The sequence below is a fragment of the Mastigoproctus giganteus genome, chromosome 3 (assembly GCF_048544385.1).
Source record: "Mastigoproctus giganteus isolate SK-2022 chromosome 3, ASM4854438v1, whole genome shotgun sequence".
NCBI classification, from domain to species: Eukaryota; Metazoa; Arthropoda; class Arachnida; order Uropygi; family Thelyphonidae; genus Mastigoproctus; species Mastigoproctus giganteus.
The window spans coordinates 17,417,648-17,429,471 of NC_143577.1; the positions used below are offsets into that span (position 1 = coordinate 17,417,648).

Consider the following 11,824-nt stretch of genomic DNA (forward strand, 5'->3'; position numbering starts at 1 on the left):
GATGTTCGAGAGCCGCCGTTGTTAAAGTGTACCAGGACTGACGTCAAAATGGTCAAACTGGTCAGCGAAAGGTTGATGTTAGAGGTAAGCGCCGGGTCCGAAGGCTCGAACAGGCGAACAGGCACAACACTGTTCAAGAGTTCAGGACCATCCGTTCGTTCGCACGTGCTATACCAGCAGACAATCCCTACGGCATGCTCTCCTAACCCATGTTCATCGGCGTAAAAGACTCGCCTGGTGCAAAGAGAATGCAAGTTGGACGTTAGAAGACTGGAAGAAGGTGTGCTGGTTGGATGAGTCACGTTATTTACTCCACACCGTAGATGGTCGTGTACGGATTTGATGTCACCAACATTATGATCCATCATGCATGGTATCACAAGTGCAGGCCGGTGGAGGCGATTGTATGGTTCTGGGGCATGTTTCACTGTCGGGAACTCGGATCTCTGGTGCATATGGAACAACATATCACTGGTCTCCACTATCGTCAACTACTTGCTGACTGTGTACCCCCCACGATGTTACACTTATTACTTAATGGCGATGGTGTCTTCCAAGATGACAATGCGCCGAGCCATCTGGCACTTGTTGTGCAAGAATGGTGTGAGGAACCCAGTTCTGACTTCTGCATCAACTGATAGAAGAAAATCTTTATTGTACAGTAAAGATACAATAATGTGCCCGCCACAGCCAGGAGGCCCAGCATATCGATTGGCCTCCTAACTCCACCGATATCATAGAGCACTCCACCCACATAGATTTACTGTAGTTTTAATAGTAAATAATGGGAGCGAATCAACTTTTTCAGTAAAATTTGGTTTTATTTTAAAATACAATAAATGCAAAATTTTTGTTCCTGCCATGACACGTTATAAATTTCACAAGAGTTGACCGTAATAGACGGACGCGGAATTTCTTGTACGAACAGACGAAAATATCCTGGTCAAAGTAACATGCACAGCATCACCTCTTTGTCCTGACCACTGGTTTCTTTCCTGAAATGAATACAAAGAGATACTATAAGTATAGTACATAAATATACATGTTTAGATATATTACTATAATAAGTAGTGGAAAACGATACAAGAAAGCAAGCTTATAAAGCATCAGCCAAAAAAAAGCTACACACTTCACCCATCCATATCCTCTAATAATTTGTTCAGTTCCCCGTTGAATTTATTCAACCAATCCACTTCCACAACAAGAGATGGAAGCCTGTTCCATCAATCATCTGCTCGCTAAAGCAAACTTCCACTTATCTGTTCTGCAATCATCCTTCCTCAATTTGAATCCATGACTCTCCTCATGCTTATAGTCTGAGCAAGAGGATGTGTCGCATCAGCATTGAGTTTGCCCAATCCATTCAAGGCCTTAACCACTTCAACCAGATCACCACGCAGGTGCGTAGTTTCCAGACGCTGCAATTTCAAAACTGAAGCCTTTCTTGGCAAAGAACCCTTTTGTTCCCTTCACCAATCTGGTTGCCCTCCTCTGCATCCGTTCCAGCAGATCTAAATCCTTCCTAAAGTGGGGCCTCCAGACTTGTATGAAGTACTCAAGGTGTGGCCTAAACCTGGCCTCGTACAAAGGGTTAACCACCTCCCTATCCCGGCGTGCAAAGTGAGATCCCACTTTTGGAAATGAACATTCTGATTGTAGCAACGTGCGCGATTCATTCAATACGTGTAGTATTCACAGTCCAATTCACAGTTCCATCAAAAATCGCACATATTATGTGTGATTTTTGATGGAACTGTGAATTGGACTGTGAATTTTCTGCCCACTCTGGCATCTCCGTTCTCCCGGTGGAGAATGTGGCCATCTACACAAGAGAGGCGTCTTCTCCCAAATTCATAAACCAGGAAATAATTCTCCAACGCCTCGCTGCATATAAATGGAAGTATCCATTAGAAACTTTAGGGCCCCAATCCGCCTCCATCCTGTCTGAAAAATGAATACAAATAGCTTGTTTCGGTGCGTCTAAGGAGATTCAGATCACACAGTGGTCTGATTTGTAGTTTAACAAAAGCATCAAGGAAGTATTTGGAAGAAAACTAGAGGTTTACAGAAAAAGGCAATAAACCAGAACCTCTGAAGACTTCATCGCTTACAAAAGAGAGCTGACTATTTCTTAAAGTACAAACACCAAGAGTACAACTTCGCTATTTCTGAAAAGCTTAAAAAGCAGTCTAAAAAAATCCATGGCAACAAAAATACTAACTTCACCATGGACGAAACAGTTATTCAAGGAATGGCCGAACAGTTCCTTCGGACTCTCTATAGATCCCAATCAAAGTCTAACCCTCCCATATGTGATAATACCAGTTGACTGTAAGCTATGAACGGCACGACTCTGTTCTGATCCAGACCTCTAATAACAGAAATCATCATAACCAAAGACAATGTAATCCAACCATTGAGTAGTCTTCGAAATGAATTTACCACCCATCCTGATATTTTCCTCCTTTTCATCATGAAAGTACACGGTGCATTTATCATAGAGTCCTTGCTACACATATTTAGGAAAATCCTTCATACTGCATGCGCCCCTGCAGTATGAAGGATTGCATATTTTATTTAATGATTTCCCTCTTGGGTAGCACAGTTGGTAGAATCGTCCTGTTCCCCACACAGGGTGGAAAAGACCTGAGTTCCAGTCCAGTCGATGACATGAGGAATTTTTATGGATCTTCTTCACAAAGTAGCTCAGTTAGTTGGTCTCAGACGAGGGTATCATGGTTCCTTCTCGCAGAAACTGGTGTTTTTCGTTACAAAAAATCGACCACAGAACAACAGACCAACATGGTCTTAGACCCGACCACAGAGTAACGTGGCCTTATTCGCTGATGCGCCTAAAACCCTACTACAACAACCCTTAGAATTCAGGTCTTCAAAAGTCCTGTACAGCAAAGAAATTATCATGAAAGAGCTTTTTGTCTCTTTGTTGTAAAATTTTCATTTAATCCACATGACCCGTTTCATTATCTAGTTCATATTTTTCAGATGGTTAACATTGCATAGTTAATAGAACCAAACACCCATCTATGATTCCTTCCTAGTGATATGCACATCTAACGCGACTAATACTGTCATGAACCAGAAGAACTGGCCTTCAGGAACACTGGTTAAGCCTTTTAAAGAAAGACACCCCTTGAGAGCACACAGACAAAACCCACAATCCAATCCAACATAGCAATTAACGGGTAGTTTGGAGACTGAATCAATTGCGATATTCCCTACAAAATGTTAGGAGTTTATCTAATAAGCTCCATTCTCTCGAAACGCTTTTATCTCTCAGAGGAACTGATCTCATCTGTTTAACGGAGTCCTGGCTGACCAATGAATGCCAAATTGATATACTTCTTCAAACTACCCCTTACAAAGGTATCGGAAACTTTACAGGTATAAGAAGAGGAGGGGGCGTCCAAATATTCTTCCCAATCTAGTGCAGGTGACAAGAGTTAAACTAAGACAGTCTAACAACTTTGAAGCTTTGTTTGTAACACAAGTGAACCGACAAGTGAAAATACAATTCTGTTTGGTTTACCTCCCACCTGACCATTCCGAAGTTACACGGATTGAACTCCAGACCTGGTTAGTAACACGCCTAGCCCCTACTCAACAAACTGTTGTAGTTGGAGACTTCAATATGCCAGTCCCAAAACATGCAAAAGCTCTACAAGACTTAACGTTAACCTTGAATTCTTCAGACCTCAGGAGACATATCACACCACCAACGAGAAAAGGTCAAGCTTTAGACCTAGTATTCCACAACTTCCCCAACTGTAATAACATACCCAACCCCAACTGTAATAACATACCCAACCCTTTCACATTTTCATCAGATCACTCACCTATCACCTGTACCTTCTCCATACCAACGTTATCAGGAAAGAAAATTAGAAATTACTATTCAGATACTCACTCTGATCTGATTTTTTCTCCAAAATTCCTGAAACCTGAAATAGTTATCAATCATCTCTCCACCATTAATTGGGATAATTTATCTTCACTATCTGTTGAAGAGGCAATCCAGATCATAGCTGAGCAGCTGAGACATATCGCCACAATCAGAACGTCTAAACAAGTCAGAATTACTGAGAGAACTCAGTGGCGGTTCCATCCGGATATGAAAACTGCCTTTAGACGTAAGCAGCTGGCAAATAGAAAATGGGTAAAATCGAGAAGTACTACAAACCACGAAACCTTTAAAAGAGAGAGCTTGTTTCCTTCGCTTCAAGAGAGGAGCACATCAACAGTATATATTATCCCAAATTACAAAAACCCGCAGAATTTTCCCAAAGCGCAACAACCATCTCAACCTGGATGAAAAGCTATTTAAGGAGTGGACTCGCATATCTTTCGGTCATCAAGATGCGACCACTGAGGTTTCGACCCTACCTAGTGTAAACCAGAAAACTCTTTCTGCTATGGATGATGTTATAATCACTAAGCAGCAGCTCATTGACGTGATAAATGGTCTGCCAACAAAGCTACTAAGGGCCCTGACGGTATACCACTATTTATAGTTAAGGTGTGCTCTGTGTACGTTGTGGATCTTCTCTTAAACATCTTCCAGAAGATTCTAAAGGCAGGCACCATACCGGACATCCGGAAATCTTATTATGTCAAACCAGTCCCTAAAATTGAAAATCCCAAGATGCCTAAGGACTTCCGTTCAATTCCATAGGATGAACATTATTAAAAATATTTGAAAAACACCTACACCCAGTGATTATTCAACACTGTTTTGCTCACCGACCACCCTACCTCCACACAGTCCTGCACCACAAGTCCACGACCTCTAATCTCCTCGATACTCTCTTCAGAGCACAAAAAGCCCTGAACGACAGAGCCCAACTGGACATAATCTTCTTCGATATCAAATCTGCCTTCGATACTGTCTCCATTCCTACTCTTATAGGCATCTTAATAGAATGTTTCAAAGTATCTAACCCAATTGCTAACTCGCCATATTGATGCCCCATCAATAGAAGATATCATCGTACTAAAAGAGGAAGAAATAGAAGCCATTTTATTCAAATTAACTATGTGTTACAAACCAATACAGAAACATGCATTTTACCAATTAACACAATTTTGTTGTTAATTAATTAATAATTTCCTTCAAGTTAACTCAGGCCATGACGTTTCAATATATTCATCTGGTTGATTTTCTTATTTCGGACCCTCTGGACACAAATTCCAAACAAAGCATGTTTGAGTTGATGAAAAACCCGAACTTCAGAGAGAGAGAGGGTCCTGCGGCTACAATATATATATATACTACGCTATAAAAAGTAGTCGAACAGACGGCTAAAACTTTTAGTTGTGCTTGGATTGTTCAGAATAAGCACCAAGGCAGCTAAAGTCAGAAGGAAAAACAAGTTTCCAACCCGTTCTAAATGTGTTCTGTGGGATTAAATATCACCCAGGCCATTCACGGAAGATGGATGTCTTCAAACCAGATACGCACAAGTCTGGCTTTAAGTGAAATTGGACTATTGTCTGGAACATGAAAGGACCAGTTCTACATCGTCAATGTACAACCCAGAACTCAAGTTTTCAGTACCGCGAAACGCACTGAATTTGGTTTGACAAGTTTCAGCTCTGACCAGGTGGATACCTTCCTAATCATTTGAAGTAAATATATAATCTCTACCTAGGCAGAATATTTTCAATAACAGTTGGTATATTTTCTTACTGCACTTGGCATTGTACCAGAAGCCGAGAGGAAGTTTACCACTCTACTACATTACAGCAGAAATTATCGCGTTCTACTTGCACTTACCAGAGAATGATGCACTTTGTGTAGGACTATTAGTGGATCCATTATAAGGTTTAGGACTTTCTTTTCTGTCACTTCCTGCATCGAACCTTTTTGGAACAGAAGAAGAATGAGGAGAGGTGGGGTGAGGAAAACTGGAAAATCGCATATCCCTGCTTGGACAAAATCTGGGCAATTTGCTTAGTCCTTTCCAAAAATCATCAAGTTCTTTTGAGTTCGGGAGTTTGCTGGAGTTCTTATCCATTGCAAATATTCGCACTAAAAGGAAGAAAACAGCGTCCCATTAAAAAAAAATGTGACAGTTAATGATTATAAGAGATTTATCCATTTTATGGTATTTATATACTTCTATCAAAAGAATTCGAATCATAGTAATCCTTAGTTGGGTTTCGGTATATCAGCATTTCAGTAAATTGAGTTTATTCCATGGTCGGTTTTTCTTTTTTGCGAGTTGAAAGACAAGTTTTCAACTCTTCCTAAAGGTATTCTCTGGGATTTAGATTACCCAGGTCAATCATGGAACAATGAGTTGTTTAAATAAGGTATGGACAAGTGTGGCTTTGTGGGACAGAGATATATCATGCTAGAACATAAAAGAACCACCAAATCTGCCCAATTCAGAAAAGGGGTGGAATTATCTAAAATGTCAATATACAATAAAATAGTGTTTTCGGAACTCTGACCAACAATCACAGATTAAACAACCTGAAAGACTGAAGAATAAACGACAGTTTTCGTAGCGTTCTCTCAACAATCTCCAAACCTAACTTTTATCTCAGACCTGCTCCTTGGGGAACCGAACTCAGTACTGAATAGGTACCTGTTTATAACCATTTTAAATAAATAATATTATAAACTCTTTTTAGGAAGAAAATTTAAATAACAAACAGTGCATTTTTCCTTGCTAGCTTAGGATGACAGAAGCCAAGAGGAAACTTGGCACTGTATTGCATTACAGCAGAACTGATTGCATTATTCTATTCTGCACTTACCTGAGGATGATACGCTTTGCGTAAGACTCTGTCTAGAATCTCCAACATTCTGGTTGAGACTCTCGTTGCTGTTACTGCTCTTATTGGGGTTTTGATGACGGACAAGTCCGTTCGAATCAAAATTAGAACATCGATCCTCTCTGTCAAAAACAAATTTTTTTGATAATCTTAACCTTAACTGATTCATATCAGGATTAACGTTTTCTGGCAATTTTATTGGGTTCTGGAAAGAGGGGCACTGAAATGAACGAAAAATCCTATTTCAGAATCTGTTATTCAATTCAAGTTATCTTTTAGTTATGTGATCATGAATTCAAAAAGGAATGAAATAATGACAATCCTTATTTATTTGCATTTGAAAAAAAAAATAATAATATACTGTATATACACTCTCGGTGATCACTGAATTGTGACCATCTACCTAACACCATGGTGGGCCATCTTCCCGACTGATAATAGTCGCTATTCGCCTAGGCATTGACTCCACTAGATGTCTTCAGCCATCTAGGTCTCCTAAGAGCTGCCAGTAGACCCAACCAGGGAAACGTTGGCTGATATGCATCAGGGATACCTGTTATTTCCAGAAAACTGGAAATTAAGCAACAACCACCACCTACTTCTTGGATTATGCGCACCACGCACAATGGGTCGTTAGACTACTGTTGCTTGCGTCACACATGAAATTGTTCGTCGGTGTGTTGCACCGGGTGTTTCAACTCATCCGACTAGACACTCCTTTCCAATACTCCGATGTCCAACGCGCATTTTGTTGACACCACAGCATTCGCTATTGACGATGTTCAGTGGTGAGGAGAGGATATCTCTAGGGCTGGCTGCTGTGGAATCCCGTGCGTCTGAATAGGCAGCGCATCATCATTTGGTATATTCTTGCATTCACCATATTGTATTGCGATGTCCGCTGTTGCACACTGATCTGCCATTGAGTCCGTACAATGCAGCAACCCTCGCTCACCACGAACATCACCTTGCATAATCCTTGAGAGTTCTGTCAGCCGCAGGTGGTTTCATCCGTTTAACGCCATTCTTTTTACAGCTTTACCAGAGTGGGCTGTGAGCAACCGACATGGAAGCACTCGACGCAAGAGCTACCACGATCAAGTCCTTTTGACACTCTGCGATGTATTTACTACGTCCTATAACTGCTATTTTATCATTTTGACTTGCACGACCAGGTGTAAATTACAACTGCTGTAGAGTACGAAGCTATTTGGCTTTTTGGCTTTTTTACTACGAACTATGTGGCATAGCTCATTACAAATGGGGTGGTTGCAATTCAGTGATCACTGAGTGTATACTGTACGTTTCCAATGTACAAATATCAGAGTTGCCATGCAATTAATTATATGAAATATAACATATTTCATATAACTCAGTGGATCGAAAATCATCCTAAAGCATTCTTAAGGCTGATTTGTGGCAATTGTTTTTACAATATGAGTCATTTCAGAAGATTAGTCTTCAGTCAAGTGAAGGGTCAGTAATCAAATGGGATAGATCCGTGGGATTAAGGGAGGTTAGTTAACACCTTCGAAACACAGGTCTGTCTGAAGTAATTGTTGAACAAACCGATGCAGATTGTATGCTGAATTTTATTAAGTTAAAAAACACGCAATTCCAGATGATCAGATTGCCTTCGATGCACTGAAACCATCACATAACACGCTCCATTAACTATGATACCAATTTACGCATGGCCCTATATAAATCCCTTACCAGTGAGGTCAATAATGGGCATCTCCTTCACCAACTTGACTTCTCTAGAGTAATAGCATTCACGCATCATTGAACAGTTTTTTTCGACAAGACATGGTCCTACACTCAACTTCAACGAGTTGTGGTACTCGCCTACAGTTTGGTGGGTTGCTCTCAAGTTATATTTTTTATGTCACTTATGATTTTGGGCTTGTGAATATTTTTTTTTGTCATATTGCGGCTACCCAAGAACGATCTCATCTATCCTTGTGTGTTTTGTCCCTAAATTACGTGTCTTATCCGTCTGTGTGTGAACCAAACACACGCCATTAAAATGCCTGTACTTTGGACTGTAATCAGTTAATAAAGGAGTTTTATTAAACACAAAAAAAATTTTAGTTCCAAATTGGATCATTAGATGGCTAAGATTTTCTTCACTAACATAAATAAATTGCTTTTTGCGTTTATTTTAAAAAAGAATGACTCCGAAATTGGAGAACTCGAGAGTTTGCCCATTGTGACCTAATTCTTCGACATCAATAGAAATAAAAAGCTTCAAGCTCGACCCTAAACTTAAGTAACCAAGTGCAGTCCCAATGACCCCATAGGTAGCACAGTTGTAAGATCGCCATCCTCCTCACACAGAGCGGAAAAGACCTGAGGCTATGAGGCGAAGTATTTTTATGGGCTTTTTTCACAATGTGACCATGTTAGTCGGTCTCAGACGAGGCATGGGTTTCCCCTCACGGAATCTTGGTTTTTAGTCTAGCAAACAGAAATTCGACCTCAGAACACACGCAATTTACAGAACTATACCCTGCAAGTCCCAGGCCAAGTCCTTCCTTCTTCTTGGTAGCTTATTAGAAAATCGTGGACATCTGGAGATTTGGTTTGATTCAATAAATATTGGTAAAATAACGGTGGACACGTGTAGATTTTTACTGTGCAAGGGCAGCACAGCAGTAATGTGCCCTAATAAAGATTGAGGAGAAATTTACCTTCATGTAATTTTTCTGAATAAATAACTTTGGTGTCCTCCCAGTGGTCATACATAGAACCTCTATCATTATTTAAACAATACTGCCATATACTGATTGCAATGTAAACTGTTTTCGATACACCCATTTCGAGTTATTAATTTGAAAAAGTGCCTTTTTAAACAACCCTGTACATACCAAAGGGAAAGACAAATACCAATGGAATTAGGTGAATGTCCGTTGGAGCAAGACCATAAGTTCATATTGAGTATAGAATGCAATGAACTTACCTCTTTCGATGACTGAATTATTAAAAGATGTTCCCTTCTTCGCACTCCACTTTCAATCAGCCTGTGACATCTAAGATCAGGTGCCTTTATAACTACTGCTCGCAGCACCAATAGTAATTTCCTTCCTTTGTTTATGTTAAAAATGCGACTTTCCCTTGACGTCACAAACATCCACAACAAATTAGAAGAACAGAGAAGTGGAAGAGGAACTTGGTTTCTATTATAGGTGGCAGTGCATGCAAGACTCGTCACCCTTCTTGTTATCAGCACGGTTATTCCGTTTTTGTTCCTTGTTTATTTCGATCAGATTTCCTAACAGGAAATCTCATTAATGTTCAAAAAGAAAGAGAAAAAATGGGAGAAACTGCGATTACATTTCTAGGGCATATTTGCAGTCATTCTGATAATACTATTATCAGGATGGCTAATAATAATAATATATCCATCAATAAAAAGTACTTTTGCTGGATGAAAAATCCGGGAGAGAATTTTGCATCCTCTTCTGAGACCCACTAATTGATATACGGTGTGAAAAGGTCCCTTAAAAGTTTCTGGCGTCATTGATAGGATTCGAAATCGGGCCTTTTCCACCCTGTGTGGGGTTGTCTGTGATTATAACCACTCTGCCTTGCACAGACGTACCATTCCAGAGATTAATTTTATAATAATGTCTTGATTATTATTATTATTATTATTATTAGTTCATTAACTCAAGGTTCACCCCCTGTACAGCTAGCGGGCTAGGAAGGTGTACAGTTATATTGAAATATACATCATACACTTTTATACAAATTTTCAGATCAGGTGTTGAAGTGTTCAATGGTGTTACATGGGAACATTCCTTTTAGGGAGTCCAAGTTAAATAGCTTCATCCTAAGTAGGTGATGGCTTCTATTTCTTCCCTTGTTACTGCGATGATAACTTCTATCGATGGTGCATCAATCTGGTGAGTTAGCAGCTCGGTGAATGTTGACAGATTTTTTTTGAGGACAGTGAGCTTCCAGGATGTCATGTCTAGGTTGGCTAGGAGAATGGATTTCGAGATGGTGAACGGGTTCCCTTCCAGATGGTTCAGCCACAGCAGAATCCAGTATTCCATTGACAGAAATTTGTTACATCGAGAGCTAGATGCAGAGGACCAGATTACTGAGGTATGTAGTGGTGTAGGTGTGAGACTTCATTTAATGTATTGTCCGATCAGTTTGGTGTTGCAGTCTGCGAGCTCCTGGAAGATAGTTCAGAAAGCAGCATAGATTCATAGCATTCTTTGCCTTTAGGAAGTGTTCCTTGAAATTTAAATCTTCATCCCACGTTAGCCCCATGTCAGCATGAGATGAAACTTTGGGGATTATCTCATCAATAACTGTAACTCAAATGTAATTCTTGACCATCCTCTTCGTGATTGTCATGTGTGCTGGCTTGGCATTGTTTTGTTGGAGTCCAGCTCGCTGTAAGAACTCAATTAACTGTTGAATTTGCTTGGAGGTTTCATTATTAACTTCTTGTATTTGTTTGGGCTCTTTTGAAATGGTAAAAAAATTTAGATCATTATCGAAGGAGCTAAAATTTGGATTTTTTGTGAGGAATGGTTCAAGTAGGATTGCAAAGAGGGTTGTCGACATCACCCCACCTTGACTATAATAAGTGTCTCCGCTGCAGTAAGGACATCAGAATGCTGACGGTATACCACTATTTAACTATAAATAGTGGTATACCGTCAGGACCCTTAGGAGCTTTGTTGGGCAGGCCATTTATCACGTCAATGAGCTGCTTCAGAGATAATTATATCATCCATGGCAAAAAAGAGTTTTCTGGTTTACACTAGATAGAGTTGAAATTTCAGTTGTCGTATCTTGATGATCGAAAGATATGCGACTCCACTCCTCAAACAGCTTTTCGTCCAGGTTAAGATGGTTGTTGCAATTCGGGAAAATTCTCCGGGATTTGATAATTTGGAATAATATATATTCTGTTGATGTGCTCCTCTCTTGAAGCAAAGGAAACAAGCTCTCTCTTTTAAAGGTTTCGTGGTCTGCAGTAGTTCTCGATTTTACCCATTTTCTA

At 40.0% G+C, this 11,824-nt stretch overlaps 1 protein-coding gene across 1 annotated transcript; it reads right to left on the bottom strand.

Annotated features, from left to right (window-relative positions):
• Positions 1-861: 861 nt before the first annotated feature.
• LOC150087750 (uncharacterized) lies at positions 862-9,931 on the bottom strand. Its single transcript, XM_090369864.1, has 4 exons — positions 9,761-9,931; positions 6,781-7,018; positions 5,792-6,046; positions 862-995 (listed from the first exon to the last, which is right to left on the bottom strand). Exons 1-4 carry the CDS (start codon positions 9,929-9,931, stop codon positions 964-966), a joined length of 696 nt encoding a protein of 231 aa, XP_090225990.1. The 3' UTR covers positions 862-963.
• Positions 9,932-11,824: the final 1,893 nt, after the last annotated feature.

Bases quoted from the DNA above. Each gene is read 5' to 3' on its own strand.
- LOC150087750 (XM_090369864.1), bottom strand. From the start codon at position 9,931: ATGTTTGTGACGTCAAGGGAAAGTCGCATTTTTAACATAAACAAAGGA. The intron at 7,019-9,760 runs GTAAGTTCATTG...CGTTCATTTCAG, and splicing joins TAATTCAGTCATCGAAAGAG to TGCCCCTCTTTCCAGAACCC. The intron at 6,047-6,780 runs GTAAGTGCAGAA...TCTTCCTTTTAG, and splicing joins GCAAAGCGTATCATCCTCAG to TGCGAATATTTGCAATGGAT.